Raw genomic sequence first — 21,764 nt, 5'->3', positions numbered from 1 at the left:
CACGCCCCCTCCCTTCTCTCCCATGAAGTGAAGTATCGTGCTGCCACTGCCGCGCCTACCAGAGAATCACTCAAACTCGCCGCGATGGGGAAACCACACTCTCCGGCAGCAACATCCAAACTGCAGGTCTGGATAACATAATTCATCGACGGAATCTGTTATGTAATCATATACGTTTCTCATCATGAGGTCGTCACTTACTCGAATTTATCTTCACCCAAGAACACTGGCCATCTCGATTTAGTATACGCCTGGACTGAAGCGACTAAAGTTCAAAGTGAGTATAATCTTGACTTGAACTGACGAGCAAAATAGTTAATTTAGAAAAACAATGACGGGGAGAATGCATTTTGCAACATTGTGATTCCGCGGATCTTGTTTTGGCAGATTTGTGTTTGTAAATGTTTTGTTTTGTTTTAAAGTTATTACATACAATGTTGTTATAACCTAATTTTACATAATCAATACATAAACAATTGCCACTCTCCATTAATGTATCAAAAAGGAATTCACAGACGGCGTTACGGTCGGGCCAATAATTTATTCTGTGGTTTATTATAATAAAGCTTCATATATGATCAGGTTAGGCTAGACTTCAAGAGAAGCCCCCCAAACATTTACTCTAATATAACAGATTAGGCTACTCGTTAAGTTATCATCATTATCGAACGACATAATCACATCAGTTAATTCCTGATTACTAGTGTAGCCTATTAACTGGACTCCTTTCTCAGCTCCCGAAACAAATGGTGTGCAGTGGTCATGTTATTAACTGTCTGCCTCTCTAAGCTAGGACTTTTGGTCGCGGGCTTCAAAATAAACCCCACGTGTATCAATTAGTCTTTTAAAACAAGAAAAATAAAATTAAAATAGGAATAAGTTTGATCCAAAACGCTAATTAGTTTCAATGGGAATATGTGGTAAAAAATACTTTTTTGCTTCTTTTGAAAATGGCATTAACAGTCTAGCTCTATTTGTAGCAGGCTGACAGACAGGTTGCACTAATTAGTCTTTAGTTGCACTATAAAGCTTACCTAAAAATGTAGGTAAAGAGCAAGCTCCATCATTTATTTTTGTTGTTATTCAGAAAGGGAGAAGAAGGAAAAAAGGAAGAAACATCTGTAAAGAAGCTTTGTCAAAGGGGATTGACCTTAAGGTTCAAGAGTTAATGGCCAAAAAGTAACACCATGTGCCACCATGAAGCAGATTTTGAAACATTTGGAGTGGAGTGTCTAGTCTACCATGGCCTATTGGAGGTGTGCATGCAAACTTTGATAGTTCTACCGATCAGCCCAGCTCAGCTGTGTCTGAGATTTAGCTGAGCACAGACATGGAGTGAAAACTTTATTCGCCTCTTGGCTTGGTGAAGACAATGAATTCAAATAATTTTATTTTGTACAGGCAAAATGTATCTGCCTCCTCCTGTCAATTAATGTGTGTTCATGCTGTGGTCACTTTGACAAGACTTTGTAAACTAACCGTGTAGCAAGACATTTCTCCCTCGCTGAACAGCTGCAGAATATCTCAGTGTCATTCCCTTGGGGAGTGGGGGGTAAAAGACACTTTCTTGGCCCGCTGCCAGAGATGGAACCACAACCAGGATCTGTTTTATGTAGCGAAGATAAAGTCCACTATAAACATAAACACATGTACAAGCCCTGAATGCTGTTTATTATTCTGTTTATTGTGATATTATTAGCATCACAAAGCGGTCTACATTCTGTCAGTTGGTGTTATGTTATTTCAGATTATTTAGGAATTAAATTTCAAGATGCCCCCCCACCCCCAACTCAGCATCAGGTGGTTCAGACTGAACTTGACTGACTGATGTCAACATACCAGGTGGTACTGCGCCTGTGTTTCCGTTTGACATTTCCTTCCTGTTCCTGTCCGCCTTCCCTCCCTCCCCCCGCTGGCTTGTTTAGGGGGCCTGGTGTCTTACTTGACAGGTATAGAGATGACCTTTAGATCAACCCATCCCTTGTGGACTTGCGCTGGCCAGCTTCTGAAGTACTCTTGACATATTAGGGCCGATTCATACTCCTATTTCTGACGAGCCGAAATCATTTCGGCACTACAGCGCCGAAACAGCGGTAAAATAGGAGTATGAATCGGCCCTTAGAGCAATCGAAATTACCCGGCGCTGGCGTGATGTTTATGTTTATTGTGTATTGGAGGCAAAAGGGAGAGCACTATGACAGAGGAGCTAAGACTAATTGAACATATTCTTACGTCATACCCCCCCCGAGTGTGACCAGCTGCTGTGTGAATATGGTTACGGTGTGCTTCTTTTAATGTGTAGGTGTTTGCTTGAGGATGTAAATTGTGGGAACCGATCCCTACTCCCGAAACCTTGTACACACCCAGACCCAACCTCAAGCAAGCCTGCACCCAGCCCTGGAGATTTTCCTGGCAGACAGGAAGTGGGTTTTAGGTTGCCCCCGAGTTTGCTGAACGAAATATCTGGAGCTGCTTAAGACGCCAAAGCCGTGCTTCTCTTGGCATTACATTAGGCGGCTTAGGTAATGTTAAAAGTATGAGAGAGATGGAGAGTGAGAGGGAGAGTGTGAGTTGGAGCACGGGTGGGGGGAGAGTGAGAGAGGGTCGAGAGAGAGAGAGAGAGTTATTGTTTAGACTTGACTCTGGGGGTCCACCACTGCAGGAAGAAAGGGATTCTGTAACATGGAACATTTGGGACGTGGGAGGAGAGGACAGAACGATGCTAATTTGTTTTGTGTTTGTTTCTGTTGCAACAGATACACAGAGAAAATGTTCAGCCTGCCTGGGATGATGACAAATCACCGAATTTCGACTCAAAGTGGACGCAGTTTATACTGTACTCAATAACATGAAGACCAGACCGTCAATGTACAATGTGAGTCATAGTGCATTCATAAATCATAACGCTCCAATATTTCATCATGTGTCATATACAGTAGTACCATTACTCATAGGCCTAATACTTTATTAATTGCTGGCTATTAAAAAAGTGGTGACAGTTCAGTTTTAAGGTGCACTCTGAATTATGTGCATTAGTGAAAGCTATTTATTTTCCCTACACTGCAGGGCCTAGAGCAACACATTTATTTATGTTGAGTCATTGAGTCGCAGAAAGCATCACAATGACATCTTATCTAACACTTTGCAGGTGCAAAAACATATGTTTTTATGCGTTACATTTAACCGCTTTCAACCTGGTGTGTCCCTATTTTGGGCATGTCATTATAGATGAAAATCTTGAAAATCTTTTCAAAATGTTCCAATGCGACGCATTGTAAGCTTGTAGATATTTAATACGACAAAGTATATAGTCCTAAGTGGTTAAACTATGATGATTTTATCCATGTGATAGAATTTAAATCAGTAAGCTCGCTACCCTGTTAACTATTCAAAAATAAAAAAAGTAAAAAAAGGCAAAGAAGTTTAGGGATAAGGGGTTTAGCGCTGACGAAAATGGAGCCCAATGTCTTTAAACCGGGAAGTCCCTTTCATAACATACCTGGCTATGATCACTTTTGATTTGCTTTGTGGGCATGTTTATGTGAACCTGTGCCCCCAGGGAAAGCCAGGGTGTGCTACATCATATTGAAGTGCATTAAGCATTGCTCAACGTAAAGGGAAAACAGGATTAGTATTGGTATGCCTGACATTAACCATATTTATAGTTATAATCACAAAGCTGTGACTTACCCTAAAAACTCTCACCGCAAATGCACATTTAGCCTTTATAAATCTCACCGCACATTACAGTAGTTACTAGTTAGTGACTTCATTGCAGGTTTTATTCCTTTTAAATGCTTATATCACTCATCTGAGGAACCCCTGGCGTTCATGAGTAAACAGAAATAGCAAGCCAGTAGCTACATGTATAGTGACTTGTGTGCAAACAAGCTTCGTTCACAGTTCATCACATAGTATATCAAATAAGTTGCACTGACAAGTTGTGTCTCCAAGCGCTTTAACATAACCCACAGCCAAACATACTGGTTTCAGTTCAAGAAACTACATGTTTCAGACGCACCAAGAGAGTAGGACCAAGCTATGATGTTACCAACCAAAGCTTTGTTGTGTATTGGAGCCATTGATTAGTCTTAATCGATAAACAGCAAGTGATCAGACAGAAAGACTCCCCTGCTCAGATTTAATTGACTGTTCCAATTTCTTTCTCTTCCAACAATAAGAATGAGTCAGTCGTTCAGTATTATTGCCATTTTAGGTCATTCTCTAGGGGTGCTATTTAAAAAAACATAAACATCCCATCTCACTGTGTACTGGACTGGTATGCAGCACAATCTGAGCAATTCTTTTTGCATTGTTTTGCTAACTGAGATGACTGGCCAGTGAAACTATAGTGTTTATAAATATTAGTTATAGAGTAAACTAATATTAGTTTTAATCCTTTTATTGAGTTGGTCAGGTCTCACCCTTGCTGTTCAAAAATATTTGGTCAGAATTTAATGCATTTGCATTTAAGATGATTATATTTAAACCAGTACAGTAGTGCACTGTCAAGGGCGAGGCATTTTATTATTATTAACAGTATATCAATAAATCAAAAAACAACTCCAAGCACATTTCCACACAGTACAATCCTTTGGCACTGTGTGTAATTGGCACTGGGTGAAAAAAACTGGGTTGCAAAATCGTGGGATGAAAATTATAGAAAAAATAAAACAATCCTTATTGTTATTGTTAATAAGACATGTTTATTCTATATACTGTATAGTGTACAGAGTGTCGCAGTCCCACCAGCTTTCAGAACGATGAGTGGCCCAGAAAATGATTCATTTTCCCCATAGGCTTCTCAAAAAGTATTTATTTAAAGACAAAGCCAATTCGGCCCGTGAAAAATCATGACAATAAGTGTTGTACCCTGCCTTCTTCTTTCTAATTATTATGCCCAAAATGGGGAATAATTTCCTGGGCCACTCGTCGTTCTGAAAGGGGACTGCTACTATCTATATGGTTGTAATGAATGGTACAGTATACTGAACAAATATGTGTGTAAATACCATGTCCACCATACCGTTGTTTTATCATTGTGCCCCTGTGTGGCCGCTGCCCACCCATGTTGCACCCAGACCCTGCCACCACCTTTCGTCTTGGCTCAACATTCAACTGTTAAACAGAAGCCGAATGTTTCACCTTCAGTCTGCTTGTTATGGTGGTTTTAAAGCGCTGACATGACCCTTGACAGAAACCGCATGCAAAGTTGCAAAACATACACAGACACATACGTAGGTATGCACACGCTTAAGTAAGACTCAGACACACAGATGTGAGTGCGCACACACACACACACACACACACACACACACACACACACACACACACACACACACACACACACACACACACACACACACACACACACACACACACACACACACACACACACACACACTTCAGTTGAGGAGCACATCTGCTCCCCATCTGCTCCCCAAGGTGGACTGTGGTGACCTGATGAAGACAGACTCCACCGTTGGAACATTCTCTCAGAAGAGAGTGAACGCACCGAGCGTATTCCGATTTGTTTCCGAGTTCCAGCTGTCACGATCGCTCAAGTAGGGCGATTGCTGAATGGACTCGGGAATCAGGTTCTGATGTAGTCATCCATCATTCATTCCCTTCTGACAGACACAGGGAAAACTCAAACGATCCCGGGGTTTGTCCTCTGTTCTCGGCAAAGGGGATGAAATGCAAGCTAGCGAATGGAATGGAAATCAAATCCGGCAGCGATGAGATGGATGAATCCTGAGATGGATGAATCCTGCTTCCTCTGAGAACTTTGGGTTCTCGGGGAGCATTAGCATATCCTGCCAAGATTTCATAAAAAAATGTCTCTGTGTCAACTCAAGTACTGTAACGGGGGAGAAGCCCTCGGGCCGAATACCTTCCCATATAACTGCTTGTTGAGTGTTGTCCATCAGATTACTTATGATCTTATTTCTCCCTTGTTGAGAAACGTTCTCCTGCTTAGTGTCTCTTCACAACATGACGTCGCCCGTCTCCCCCATCGATGGGGTTTTACCAAATGACTCCTCTGCTCATGCACTTCTGGGACTCTGCCAAGAGCTGTTCACAGGGTGTACAGTACAGAGCCAGCGTAATGTTTATGAAGACATTAATATGAAGATGTGATTCAGTGATGTAAATAGGTTTTCAATGTAATGAGTTCCGGGATGCAGGGATGTTCTTTTAGAGTCCCAGGGACATTTTATGAGTCCCACTTCAACGACGTTAGGAGTCATATTTTGACATTACAAATTGCAGCATTTAACTCCCTTTTCATTTTATATCGTTTGGTTATATTCATGTAGAAAACAGAAGAATGTTTATTATCACTAAAGCTAGCAAAATAAACTAGAATAAAAAAACAGTACAGTAGTAGGCTACAGTAGTGCATCCCGTGGATGCAGAGGTCGTTGTTTTATTGCGTCCCTTAACTATAAACTGTGTTTTTGGATGCAAAATGCACCCTATTTTAATCTCTGTGATTAAAACTTATCTAAGGGCTGAGTGTTGCAGGATGCAACTGACTGAAACTGAGGACACGAGAGGATAATGTAATGACCGTTACAACATATCCTCTGCTACTATTGTAGTCAGAAACGGTATGCTTTTTCGCCAAATGTTCACCCCAGAAACGCCAGTTTGACCATTTCTGAAAGTATGAAATAAGACACAAAGGCCACCCCTTACCCCTTATCCCTAAACTTATTTGTGATTTTTTACTATTTTCAAAAACCTTTTAAAACAGTTCAAATAGCCGATTTACAAGCTCATAACGTGTCGACGTAGATTGGCTAGTTGAACTATTTTTAAATGTTTTTTAAAATAGTAAAAAATGGCAAATAAGTTTAGGGATAAGGGGTAAGGGTGGCGCAAGATAGGGCCCAAAGTGATTAAAACCAAGAAAATACAACACGTTTGTCATATCACGATATATAACAATATGCAAAATCCCAGATGATATCACAATATCGGAATCAATATTTTCCGCCCTAGACTAGACGATATTTTGTAATCACCATTACAACATTTCCTCTGTTACTATTGCTGTCAGTCCTACCAGACAGACAGACAATCAAAATGCAGTCCTGTTTCTCTTCTCCCCATAATTCATTAGTGTTCATTCTCTTATACGTGTCCTCTGAAGACATTTTTCACATTTTGTGGAACCAATTTCACGCTCAGGTTTCACAGTTGGTCGGTCTCTGCATTAGACAGAGGTCTGAATCACCAATGAGAGCATGTTTTGCATATGGACGCTTGAGGTGTGCATCAGTACCAGTATGGGGATAGTCATTTGTTTCACTGTGGGTGTGTGTATACTTTGTGCATGCCAGAGAGAGGTAAAGACAAAGGGAATATGACAGTGTGTATATGTGTTTCCTTGCATGCTTCTATGCGTGTGTGTGTGTCAGAGAGAGACCGAGATAGAGAGCGAATTGCTGTTGGTGTCAATGAGCATGTATGTGTACATAGCATGTAATTGCGTAACATGCACCCAATTTAACACCACAAACTTTAATGAATAATGCAGGCGACTGCAAGGAATCCTCTTTGAGATGCAGAGTTTAACATTGATTGCAACAACCTTCACATGGCCTTCATAAGGGACTTTGAAACTACAAAAAATTTGTGTAATATGGTAAAATAAATCTGAATAAATGCTTGGATAAGTACTGTAGGTGGTGAACTAACTATGTGCATATCGTTGCCACCGGTTAGAAACATTGTCTGTCCATATTTCATAATGTTTCATAAATGAACGCCCTAATATGTTGTACAAGAGTCACAGAAAACTAAATAGCAGATCTAACAAGCTCAGCAATTTTCTATACTTTTGAAAATGTTTGAAAGTTTTTTAAAGTGAAAGTTAAGTTGAATCTTTCTGTGGGTTTTATACATTAAACCAAATAAGAAGGGCTTGCTGATCTAAACGATAACTACAATGGATCAAGTGGAACATGTGGTTCTGTGTTTCCATTTCTTGAAAAGCAATGGTTTTGAACATGCAAGGTTTCTTCCCGACAGCGACGGTATGTTGCAAGCGCATTGCCATTTGCCTCTGTGTCGATTGTCCCCCTGTGAGATTCCTCTGAGCCTACAGAGAAAATGGGGATTCCATTCCACGTGCTTCACCAGTTTACATAACCTCTCCATGCACCGCCATGCATCCTCCTACACACTGATTCATACTCCCAATACGTCTTATTGTAACATCTTTTAACCACTTAAACCACTTCCCCTGTCGGGTTGAAACCTTGCAAATGTCCAAAACGTTTACTTTTTCATTGTTATTTAAAAAAGAAGTAGCGAAAATAGCAGATCTACAAGCTCACACGTGTGTGTCATCGCTACACGGTGTGAGCTCTTGCATGATGAAGAAGGGCATTCATTTACCGAAATAACATAAACAGTTGAAATATGGAGATACAATGTTTCTGCTTCCGCACACCCAGGAATCAAACCGGAGACTCGCCGTCAGCCATCAGAGCCCAAGTGGTACGCACCCCAACCAGTCGGCAATCAGCATTCGTTTACTTTAAACCATTCTTTCCCAACTCACTAGAAAAACAACCCTGGGTGAAAAGACGTCTGAGCAGCATATCAGATCACAACCGCAGTACCAACAATAATAATTATACTGTATATTAATATATCCACATTTTTATTTGGAATGTGATTAAGTCAATCTGACACGTGCCTTTTTTTACTCATACCACCAATCAATCATAGACCAAGGAGGTCCTCTAAAGTTACTTTCTCTCACCCTATTTTCTCATCTTTTATATCTTTCTGCTCCTTTTTTATTACTTGACCCGTGGCTCACACAGTTTGTCCTCTCCCATCTCTCACTGATGTCTCCAACAATTTGGGATTTTGGTCATGAGCAGCCATTCTTTCTATGGGTAGATATAGTAGTGTCAGAAGCCAGATAATTGTGTCTACCTGAATTGAAATGTTCCAGACATGCAGTAAGTTGAATTAATGTGGTAACCTGCTTACTATTCAAGACGAGTTCCGTTGTACTGTGTGTATATATTATATATATATATATATATATATATATATATATATATATGAGACAAAAAAGGGACTCCTGCACATCCAAAAAGACCCGTGGTAGGTGCAAGTCTAGTTAGCAGGCATAGACATCAAAAAGAGAAAAACCTTCCAAGGAAGGGACTGCACACTCCAGGGAACAGAGACGGACAACTTACTGCATCAACTTATTTATTAGCACAACGTGTTTCGCCGTGAGCTTCGTCAGGTGCTATATATGAGAGAGAGAGAGAGAGAGATGTATTGTTCCCGACTTGCTTGCATTGGTCCCGGGTTGGGGGCAGCAATTTCGATGAATTGAATATAAAAGGACCCCAATGAAATCAAGTCATAGGCTTTCTTGGGTTTAAATCCTCTTAGCAGACCTTGTATTGAACTGTATTTCCTGTGCTTTTTTTCTGCAAACTGCTAATAAAGTATTCAATAACTCAAAAATCTGGTATAAAGGGCCTACCCGGGCCCTCATTGAGCTCACATCGACACTTTGTGAGTTCGTAGATCAGCTATTTGAACTATTTTAAAATGTTTTTCAAAATAGTAAAAATAAAAAGCCTAAAAGGTTTGACACAAAGGGTAAGGCACAGTGGGGCCCATACTGCCTTGTTGGTGGTCATCATAAAAGTAACTTGCCAATATACTAGATCTTAATTTTGAGGGGCGCTAGCCCCTCCTATGCCCAGCTTTCCGGGTTTGTGTGAACACAAAAAACATTGTAATTGGCTGATCACCCCATAGCGATGATTTGATTGGCTGAGCAAACTAGCAAATTACATATTGAAGACAAAACTGAAGGCAGAAAAGTGAAAACGCTAAAAGTGATTGGCCGGAATGACTTTTGTGATGATTTTATTTGGCTGAGCACAGAATGTGATGTATGATGATTAAGAGCGCCCCTCACTTCACACTAGTGTGATTTTTCATTTAAAAAGAGATAAGTCATTATTATTATTATAATACAGTTTTATTTATACATTTTAAGGGACCCTAACTCTACACACTACAACGGAACTCGTCTTGAATAGTAAGCAGGTTACCACATTACTGTACACTGCTTATACATTGTAGAAATTATACATAATAAATAATTCAATGGACAACATTATCTTGTGGCTTCAATTTAACAGGCCCTATTGCCACTTGTCACAGCAATTGAGTTTCATTTCAGGGTCCAGAGGGATTGTTAATTCTTTGAACAAGCTTAGAAAGAAAAAAAAGGTACGGAAGAGAAATTTGATACGTGAGGTGTGTGTGGAAAGTGCCTTTTTTACAGTTCAGTGTCTGGAATTCATCAGAGCACAGCTCTAGAAATAATCATCTCTGGTTTCGTATATCCACATGGTGGGGAAGGGGGGAAAATACATCCACTTGCCATACTGCTCGTCCACCTGTATCAATACATACTTGGCACCAAGTCGAAACCCTTCATCTGGAAATGTATATTTTCAGGTAAAAAAACCCCCACAACCCTCGATGGTGCTTTAGCTCACCAAGAGTGACTCTGTGTTTTTAGTTTTGAATTACAGACTAACTATTATGCTGTCCTTGAAAGACTCTTAGTAGAGCTCGCCTTCATGTGTGCTATATAGCGCCCATGGCAAAGCAAGGGATTTCCCTGGAGCAGGCCTCACACTCTGAGCCTCGCACACTTTTGGTTATTCACTCACCATTGCCTCACAAGTGGAACAAAGTGGCCTCAAATATACCCTTGTCTAAGAATAACAAACCAATGTGAGATTCACCTCAAAAGAATCTCGCAGATAGCACAAAAATAAATGGCCACGCCTTGTGCTTTAACAACTGTTTATGACATTTAATATATGTATTTGATTTCACAGGAAGACCTACGGAGAACACGGAACCACAAGATGGCAGCGATAGAGACAAACTACAGCGTGCATATTATGACATCTGGACCTCCAAGGGCTTTAGTATTTCCCCACATGTGACACAAGTCTTCTGTAGAGGAGCCATTGATCTGCTTCCTGAGACCGACTCCCCGCTGAGTTTCCCATTCCATCTTCTACATGTCTACCCTGACCCCATGTCAGTATGCCAGTATCAGACTCTAAGTATGGGGGCTGTCTCCAAACGTACAGCAAGCATGGCCTCCGCTGTTCACCGGGGGCCGAGTACTACAGCCTTTCTGCAGCCCCGGAGGTTACGCGGCTCCCTGTGTGGTCACTGAATAATCTGAAGAACATAACACAGGTCAAAGTGGTCAGCTTTCTGTTGGGTTTGACACTGACCTTCCTAATCATGGCTTCCTACATCTTGACCTGGGACAGGAAGGGACTGCCGCTCCCGCCTTCACCCTTTCAGCTTAGGCCCGTGGTCGTCCCAACAAGTACTGTGGTGTCTGAACTCCCCTCCGAAAAGAATTATATAGACATTAGACTGCTGGCGAAGATCATTGATTCAAAACTTGAATATATGCCCAGGAAGGTGCCTGATGAGAGGGAGGTGACTGCATCAGACTCCCAAGTAAGTCTGTGGGAAATAGACAGTACGACTCCTGTTTGTCCTCTTAATAAATACTCATACATGAAATATATTCAGTGTTAAGTGTTTACATATATGCAAAGGTTCCATGACAAGTGGTCTGTTTCCTATCTTCCAACCTCACAGCTGTTCTCGGCGATACCTCGCCGGTTCCTGCCCAACGTCAAGAGCCCTTGTTGGCTCGAGGAATTCTCTGGGGAAGTGGACGTGGATCCGTACGGGCGGAACCGCTTCACACTTCGCTCCAAGAGCTTCAAGACCGTCTGTGACTATCTCAAAACCAACTTCCAGGGACACTTGTACCACAGAGAGGGTACACAGTATCGGCTGCGTTGCCTTCCCTACTTCTATATTATCGGCCAGCCCAAATGTGGCACAACCGACGTGTTTCACAGACTGCAGCTGCATCCGGAGGTCAAGTTCACCACGATGAAAGAGCCACACTGGTGGACCCGGAAACGGTTTGGTTAGCCTTTTTTTTTTCTTTGTTGACTCAGTTTATGTCAAAAATATTATCTGAGGAACTATTCTGTCATAATATTCTGTCAATGCTTTTTGGTTTACCATAAAAAAAAGAGCGGAAGAGAAGTGACAGAAAAATCCAGAAAAATGTGCAATCGGATCCAACCAATCAAAAATTCAGAACCAATTACGTTTATTCATCATGTGCATTTGCACATACTAATAAATAAAATACCCGACTTGTTATTTGTTGTTCATAGGCTGTAGGCTCCAAATAACATTGCTAGAGTACACAGGACAGCCGTTTACAAACACATCGTCGCAGAATAGTTTTATAAAATAAAGTTTATGGACATGATGGGCTCCATTTTCATCAGTGCTAAACCCCTTATCCCTAAACTTTTTGGCCTTTTTACTCTTTTCTTTTGTAGAGAAAAGTCCTACAAGGACAGGTGCGTCGGAGCCAGCAAACAAATGCGAATCATGAGAAAAAACTGTCTTCACTTATAGAGCAGCAGTTTATTTCAGTTGAGTGACAGATTCCTGATGAAGGTCGTTTAGACCGAAACGTTGTCACGCTGAAGTAAACGGCTGCTCTATAAGTGAAGACAGTGTGCTGACAATTTTGTGTTTTTCAAAATAGTAAAAAAAAAGTCAAAGAAGTTTAAGGATAAGGGGTTTAGCACCGACGAAAATAGGGCCCAATATCTTGGTATAGTAATAAAATCCAAGCAGAAATATTATATAATGAGCACTCCTGTATCGTGAAAATGAAGTCTTTATCTCTGTGGATATATTCCTAAGCCTGCAAGCGGTTAAGAATTTTGGTATGCTGCGTGGGTGGTGGAGAGGACCAAGACCTCTTGTACACTTAGTGCTGCTGTGAAATGTGAAGCTACAAATTTAGTGGTTTTCAGAGCCAGCGCTGTTGTCAGTTCCTTTGCCTACCGACACACATGGCGCCACTGATTGCAATTTCTACCATCTACAGTAGGCGGTAGACACGTAGACATGCTCAAAGTACCGCATAGAATTATTGTTCATGTTATTGCCAGGCAGCTACCCACACCCTCTTGGCCAAACATTTTGATTCAGGTTAAAAAACTAAAACTAAAACAGAGGCTCATCAATGTACAATTTGGAACTTTGAGTTTGTCTTTTTTTATGAGGTGAAATTGTGAATGATTGAAGCAGTAAGTAATCGAGAGGGTGATTTTGCTTTCCTTGTCTTTGTGATTTAGGGTATATCCGTTTTAAAGATGGCTTCCAGGAGCGTTTTCCTGTGGAAGATTACCTGGACTTATTTGACTTGGCGGCCTATCACATTGAGGAAGGCCTGGTAGGAAATTCATCTGGAGACCATAGCAAGCTCCAGCTCATCACAGGTAAACACACGTGAAGGACAGCCTTACTGACACAGCCGTTAATGGATGTCTCTGTTGATTTTATTTGGTATGCGCTGACAGGACCTTTGTGCAGCCAGAGAGAGGAGCCTGAACCGGATTGTATGTTTTTCCTTTAACTGTATTGTCAATCCACGCACAGTTCCTTAGTGGATTTCCAGCTAATTGGCACCAAGCTAAGCTGCACAGCAATGCAGATAGTCAATTTAGATGACTAAAGGAGGATTTTATTCGGTTTAAAAGTTTGTTAGTCTCATTCTTTGGCCTTGGAGTGTGTGTCGCCTACAATCAAAAACCTGTCACACCTACAATACTTTACATTGTTATTGGCAGCAGCACCTCAGTAGATCAGATATTTTAAACAAACTGATATTTCTCCCCTCCGCTTGAAGACATACTAAGGATCGGAAAGATGTGCTTGTCCTAGAAGAACATACAAATAATGTAATTAAATATTATTCATCTTAAGAACGGCATTGAAGATAGTCATGAAATTATTTAGCTCAAATAAAAAAAATGTGGTATAAACAAAGTAGACAAGCAATAATAGTCTTCGTCGATCTGCATCTGAGCTTTTTAACATTACTGCTGATTGTTACGTATGTGGCTCTATCCCATTTTAACTGTATATTTCCAAACTGACTGGTTGCTGCTACCCAAGGTATAACTCCACATTTGACAATTGATTGGTAGGTGAAGCTAGCGCATCCACTATGTGGGACAATCAAGCCTGGAGTTATCTCCATATTGAGGAGCAGGAAATAGAGCCATCTCTCTTGGCCCAGGACTTCATCCACGCAGTCCAGCCCAATGCCAAGATCATCGTCATCCTCAGAGATCCAGTGGAGAGGTACAGAAACAACTCTGAATCAACAAACTAGTAGTTCTGGCCGTACTCTGTATTCCTCTTAGGCTAAATGGAAAGTGTTCTAAATGGAAGTTCTGCTTTAAGCTGAATCTGTAGTGTAAAGACAAGCTCAGTTAAGTCAGTAAAAGGACCATACTGGTGTCAACATTATTGTCTATTCATAGCTTCAGACATACTACCAGTTATATCGTACATAATCATAGATCATTTCCCCGTTATCAGGACAGGTCTTAAGACCTCAGGTCGAAACATGTTGGCATTGTAACTAATAAAGCCTGTTCTCCTCTTTTACATTTCCAAGTGCGTAAATCATCGTCTTTTCATGTTTTGTATCCCGCTGGATCCAGGAGCACCACGGACACTTTTATATCACCCTTTTCTCCGTGAGCACTTCAGAAATCAATCAGAGCTGTAAAATTATATTTATTGTGTTGGATCTGCCTTGTAGTCAATGGATTTAACATCAGTTTGGTCCTTTAACCACTTAACCGTATCTAGGCATGCAAACTGGTTAGGGGTGAATAATGTGGGAAGGTTGTGTGAGCAGGGAACAGATGAACTTGCTAGGGGGTCTGGGGTATGTCCCCTTTCTCTTGGTAGAAGACGCGACTGGCTACACTGTACAGTATATGTCATGTTGGCATCCTAAACATTTTTGCAATGGGCCTGTTGTCACGGAAACTGTTGACAGCGTCACCCTGTGTAAAGTATGGCGAGCAGAGCATTAGAACAGATTTAGTAGATATAATAATAATACGCCTAATATATATCCTAAATATATCATACAGTAAGCATCCTATATTGTGAGTAGATATTCGGAATAAGAAGAAGGGGGTACCTAGCTAAAATACTGGGCTCAAGTTACTACTATTCTCAACTCCCTCCCCCTAACGCCTAAAGGCAAGATACAGATCCTCATAAGACCTCCTCAAATGGAGCCTCTTACACAGCCCACTGACAGCTCCCTGCTAATACAGGAAATAGTCGTTACAGTGCCAGTAATGCATGGCTGTGCTTGTTTGCATAATAAATGTCTTTGTGGTAGAGAAATACACGTTGCATGGCCTTTTAAGGTATTTGCTCGAAAACGTCACACATCTGCTTTTTCTTTGATACTAGACATGCATTATTCTTTCACTTTGAGATGAATCATCATGGATGCATCACTCTTTCACTTTGCGTAAGCACACACAGATCCTTTACTTTAAGTGGGCATGCATTTTTCACTTAGATTAGATTGGAATACATCACCATTTTGCTTTGAGACACCCCCCCCCCCCCCCCCCCCCAAAAAAAAGCTATATTTCTGATTCAAAACAGAAACAAACCAAAAATAGCCAATCTACAAACTCACGTGATGCTTTTTGAGCTTCTTCCATTTTCAAATTGTTTAGTTTTTACATTTTTATCAGATCTGCTCTTTTAAAAATGTCCCCCCTTGCACCAGGGTTAAAGTGGTTACTAGATAATGTATCTCTTATAATGTGTTAACTCATAAACGTATAAAAAACCCTTAGTGATCCTGTAATCTCCCACCCATCATTATAACACTTTATAACTCTGTGCTCACAGGCTGTATTCTGACTACCTGTACTTTAAGATGACCAACAAGTCAGTGGAGGACTTCCACCTGAAAGTAATTGAGTCTATACGCTTATTTCAGTCCTGTGTGTCTAAGAGCTCCCTACACTTCTGTGTCTACAACACCACGCTCTCCAACTCCATGCCGGTCAGTTCAAGCTCAAGTATATTCTTTTCTTTCTTTTCTCCTTTATAATAGGCTCAGGCTAAATATATATATATATTTTTTTTTTAATCTTTTTCTAAAACACTGAAAGGTCATTCCATCAATGCTTTTTTTGTTTTGTTTTAAAACAAACACGACAAGAAACACAACAGCTGAGTATGGCAGGAGGCATTAACCATATCTCCCAGTAAACTATGCAGAATCTGACATATAAATATACATTTATATATGTAATATACGAATTTGCTTAACAATATGGATGCAAACAAACAAAATACTTGTGAAATTAAACCACATGGCCCTTTAAGATATCAAAAAGGGCTGAAAGGAGAAGAGTAAAATATATATATATTTTGTAGATGAGTTTGAATGAATGCTATAGCGAGACAATATGGCTACAGTTTTAGAAATATTGCCCTGATGACCAACAGTGTACACTGCTGTCCAGTACCTTAAGCAGCACTAAGCTTTGGTGAGACACCCTCCTGAGACAGTACACACACACACACACACACACACACACACACACACACACACACACACACACACACACACACACACATGACACACACACACACAATATGGATGATAATGATTTATAGATAAGCCGTAAGAACTTTCACAGATTAAGTTGTCAATACCGAACCTAGCAAGTTCACACCTTTGGGGCGTGACGTGCATGAGATAGATGTTCTTGCCATGTCCTAAAAATCTGACTTCTCACCCATGTCTCAGAACTGCTGAGGAAAGGACAGTTTCCTTCTGCTGCTTTGCATTATTAAAAGTGTTGGGCATTTGCTAGTGCTGACTGAGTGCTAGATGCTATTTTGTGCCTTTTGGCTTGGCGCCCATCAAACTCTGAAAACTGAGTTGAGCACATGCACCAGTTCCCGTGTTTCTTCTTAAAACCAGACTTGTCAGGAGGCGAGAATACGGCAGCAGAGATATATATATGCGAGAATTGACGTAGGCATAAAAAGGGCACTTTCTCCATGAAGGCAGAACACTGGTTGGCCTGCCTGCAGGGCCCATTTCTGGCAGATCCCCAGCATCAGTGAACGCTTCCTGTGTCAGTTTATGCACTTATCTCAATCTCTCTCAAAGCTGTGCGAAGCAACCCAGCTCAGACTCTGTGTGAGCATCTCCTGCCGCTGATGAAAGGCCCTGTGGCGTTCCTTGTCTCATCCCAAAGGAACGCCTGTCCCCTTACTGTACTGTATGTGTCAGTTGGTGTAAGTCCCACATGAACAGTGATATGAACCAGGCCCAGGAAGCCGTTCCAATGTTCTGGGTGACTGGCCAGTCTTTTACTGCAGTGACTTTGGCTGCTTCTGTCCACCACTCACTGCGTGAGTGATTCTTGCAGTTTCTTGCATTATGCAAGAAATTGACAAAGCCTAGTTAATATCAGTGTACTACTTTGAGAAGTGGGCTGGGGTGTTTATTCAAATGACAATCAACTTGAAAACAATTTGCCATAGTCTTTCACATTCACCAGGAAGGTACCCTTGTATTATAGCACCCTCTATAGGCAACACAACATTAGTGCAGACAGAAAATGCTGTTCTCTCTAGGAGTCTATATGACATTGAATTGACAATTTAAGTACTGTTAAGACCTGCATCGAAAGTAATCAACAAACTAACTGGTCAAACAATAGCCAAATTGTCAAATAATATAAGAAAGAGCTTGTAGATCTTCTATTTTCACAATATTTATCTGTGGAGCGGGGCCAAACAAAATAGAATGCCTCAACACTTTACTACATTGTAAAGTGCTTATCAGGGGGACAATTTGACACCAATGAACCATTTGACATGATGTTGAAGCCAGTTTTGAATTGCCTCCACAGGTAAGACTGAGCCTGGGTATGTACATTGTCTTCCTACTGGACTGGCTGGCAGTCTTCCAGAGGGAGCAGATTCTAGTTCTTCGTCTTGAGGACTATGCAACCAACCATAGACTGACAATGAAAACAGTCTTTGACTTCCTGGGAGTTGGTATGTTCACATCATATACTGTATAATCAGTGAGCGCAAAATGTCCACGGCACATTCAAATTAGCGTTTTATGTGAACCACACCGAATCACACTCGAAGTAGTGCTTTGAGTAAAACCAAGTGGATAACGGCTTGAAATAGTACATCTTAATTTATAATATGAAGTATCCATTTCATGTCAGTGTCTAATATGAAGTATCCATTTCATGTCAGTGTCTTCTTTCTCCTCTCCCCTGGTTGGCAGGGCACGCGGAGGCAGCGTTGACCAAGAGACCCATTTCAAACACTCGGCGGGCGGCAGACCGGAGCCTGGGTCCCATGCTCCCCGCCACCAGAGACCTGCTCAGGGACTTCCACCAGCCCTTCAACCTCAAACTGGCCAGCGTGCTAGGCAACAGAGACTTCCTCTGGACCGACACCTGAACGGATGTGTAGCGGTCTATAGCGGATGTATTATACAATGTATTGAGATGGATTACGGTGGGCGAAATGTCTTATCGACAGCTGGGGCAGCTGCAAGAGCTGAAGAAGTGGAACCGGTCTGAATAAAGAATAAGCTAGATGGAGAAGTCGTAGATCAACGGGGGACCAACATCGTTCAGACTATGGCGTCTTGCAAAGTTTAATAAATTCTGAGAGAGTGCAAATGGAACCGTGCACGGGTCCATTTGGTTCCATTTGCATTCGCTCGAAGTTTAAAGAATACCGAGTCTGGGGGATTTTTGTTTCGTGATATTTATTTGCCTTTAAAAGAACAAGAGCGACTCAAATGAATGTTAGTCTGAATTACTGGTGGGGAATGCCTGTATCTCCTCATACACGCATGTTTACCATGAGATAAAGAAAACACACTCGAACATCTGACAAGCTGATGGATGGACAGAAAGGAGAAGAGAATCACTCACTGCCAACTCATGCTACAAGTCACAAAGAAAGTACCGGAAATTCAACTAATGGAAAAAAGTATAGCTATGTGGCTGCCGACATGCGCTGGGTACGCTTGGTGGTACAGCCAAATTTATAAAGGCTTTTAAACCACTTAAAACCAATATATTTTGCTGACCGGGGTCCCCCAGGCGTCTATACTTTCCCCAATACCTGCTTAGTGGCTTTGTGGTTAGTGTGCCCACTGCCCACTATAGGACGAACTCACGGTTCAGTCGGGTTTGGGTCATTGATGCGTGGGTCGACATGCCCACACGAAGCTTACCCGAAACCGTTCCGACCCGCACCGCAGATTGTGGGCCCACGCATCACCCTGAGATTGGGAGGACGGGTGTTCAAACCCCAGCTGGGTCATTCATGATGTGATGAGTCATGAACACTATAAAAAAAGCCTCCCTGCTTGGCACTCAGCATCAAGTCCCTGTGTCCATACTGTGTCCAGGGGGTGTACTTGTACATCATGTCGAGGGGGTGTGCTTGCTTGTACATCAAGCTGCCTCACGGTAAGGAAACATCAGATAGATTCCTGTGCTATGGGCCACATGGCTCAAGAACGTTGGTTCCCAAGGCTGTTTATTTACTTAATACTTTCCCCTCTACACGTAATATCTTTGCTGAAAAATAGACGACATACAAGCTCGCAATTGTGCTGCACCGTGTTCATGTTGTGAGCTTAGATGGCGCATTTATTTGCCAAAGTATCGCCTATTATGACATGCCCAGAATAGAAATGCTAGGGTTCATGTGGTTACATTTTAAACTTGGGAGATTGAGTACCTGATTGAGTGTTTTTATACATTTTTGGTAGTTTAATAACTCATCTCTTTCTCACATGGATACAAACTCCATCTTTCAATGAGCACCTCTCCTTTTAAAAGGATTTTTAGCCAAGGCAGCGTTCATTACAATTGTACATATTACAAGTCATTGGCTTTGGCTTTTTGTATTGTATTGTTCAGCTTTTCCACTACTGCAGAATGAATGCACTGTTTGACGACCACAAGTCAAATAAATAATGATTTGACACAAATCAAGATGTACAGTAGTATATTGTATAATGTATATTGTGATGTTGTCAAGTTAATTTAATACCAGGTAAGTTCAATGTGCTTCACTTGAAAAACAAACACAAAAACAATAAAGGAGTACGGCCACCACCCGCATCCACCTGCACATAAACAGCATTTGTAAAACCCTACCCATCCACAAATTCTATATTCTCTGTGGTCATTCTTGGATCATCCACAAGAGGGCAGCTTAACCAAAGAACATGAACGACTCGTACATAATATGTCAAATACACTCAGAGTACAGACCCATAAGGGTTGATTGGTACACTCAAGAGTTTCAAACCTGCAAGGCTGGGTCCATTTGTTCACTCAGAGAGGCTATGTGGAGGTACAACAGGGGATGTGTGAAACAAAGTGGGAAGTAGAATAATTTATTTTATATTTGAGGGGTGCTAGCCCCTCCTATGCCCAGCTTTGTGTACCACATTTGAGATGATTTGATTGGCTGAGCATGGAATGTGATGTATGATGAATCGATGATGTATGACGATAAGAGCGCTCCTCACTGGTGATTTTTGAGGGGTGTTAGACTAGCCCCTCCTAAGGCCAGCTTTGTGTGTGCGTGTGTAATAGCGATGATTTAATTGGCTGAGGGCATAGATGAAGATAATGAGGTGAGAAAGTGAGGATGCCAAAAGTGATGGAATGTGAGGATGTATGATGATGTATGACAATAAGAGCACCCCTCACTTCACACGAGTGTGATTTTTTGTGATATCACAAGAATGAAAGAATCCTGTAAGCTCGCATTCATTGTAGTCTTAAATAGCCCACATGTAAGTTTGGTATAGAATTTATCATCCTCTGTGGCACTCATTTACATCTGATATATTGAGTACTACGACAGCACACTCTTTATTAGCCACCCTAATAATAATAGAATTGTCAGACGCAAATCTGGCAGCGCTTGTTTTATCAAGGTTGCCAATGCAATGCCATTGTAGTACTGCCAATGTTTAGTGATCACAACAACCGTATAATGGTCATGCTTATTCATTGAACCCAAGTGTCAGCAGCATGGAGCAAGAATATGCACTGTTACTGCACTCTGCACAACAATCTGTCAGTCTCTGCCACTGAGGGCATATTCACACTATGGTACCGGGCGCACACATGGGACCACTTGGCAGATGTTGTGGTAGTGTGAATGCATCAGGTCAGTATCACTGACCTCAGGTCAGTGATATCAGGTCAGTAACACTGGCCTGATGAAGATCTGTTGATCAAAACGTTGTCTTTAATTAACTACAATAATAAAGTAATTTATTTGCCTATAAGAATGGAGTGCGGTACCTCTACTATCATCAAACATCATCTCATTCTGGTCAATCACAATTTGCGTCCTCACTTTTGTCTTCAATGTTTGTGTTACACAACACTCAAAACTGGCCATTCATTGTCAATGGCCGCTGCTGGAGAATACACTCTCTGATTGTGGGAAACTCTCCCCATTTCTTATTTGTAGTGTTATATTCTTCAAAAGGGGGGTCAGACTCATAATTAATTCATAGCATTACATGAATGAATTACTGGACTTAATTACTCCGGCAACGGCACAATAATTACTGTCACTTTGAGAAAAGTGTGACACTCAAAGTGTGCCATACTGATCGGTAGACTATAGTGCGCTACTGTTTCCCAAATGTCAGGACAGGTGCCAAATGTGTCTATTGGTCTGTTGGCCACAGATTGTTAAAC

At 41.3% G+C, this 21,764-nt stretch overlaps 1 protein-coding gene across 2 annotated transcripts; it reads left to right on the top strand.

Annotated features, from left to right (window-relative positions):
- The first annotated feature begins 83 nt into the window (after positions 1–83).
- Positions 84–19,990, top strand: LOC308328739 (carbohydrate sulfotransferase 15-like). Of its 2 annotated transcripts, none has more exons than XM_080782849.1 (9): positions 84–277; positions 2,757–2,875; positions 10,908–11,553; positions 11,698–12,037; positions 13,275–13,418; positions 14,130–14,286; positions 15,877–16,033; positions 17,904–18,051; positions 18,296–19,990. In XM_080782849.1, the coding sequence occupies exons 3-9, from the start codon at positions 11,122–11,124 to the stop codon at positions 18,472–18,474; spliced, it is 1,557 nt and encodes a 518-aa protein (XP_080638975.1). In that variant the 5' UTR covers positions 84–277; positions 2,757–2,875; positions 10,908–11,121; the 3' UTR covers positions 18,475–19,990. The 2 variants fall into 2 exon arrangements, with proteins under 2 accessions (XP_080638975.1, XP_080638974.1); XM_080782848.1 differs by having other exon boundaries at positions 2,757–2,879.
- The last annotated feature ends 1,774 nt before the right edge of the window (positions 19,991–21,764 follow it).

Source organism: Protomyctophum bolini, assembly GCF_963924005.1.
Source record: "Protomyctophum bolini genome assembly, chromosome: 14".
Lineage (NCBI taxonomy): Eukaryota > Metazoa > Chordata > Actinopteri > Myctophiformes > Myctophidae > Protomyctophum > Protomyctophum bolini.
The sequence above is the reverse complement of the archived record's forward strand: the minus strand, read 5'-3'. Positions and strand labels throughout refer to the sequence as shown.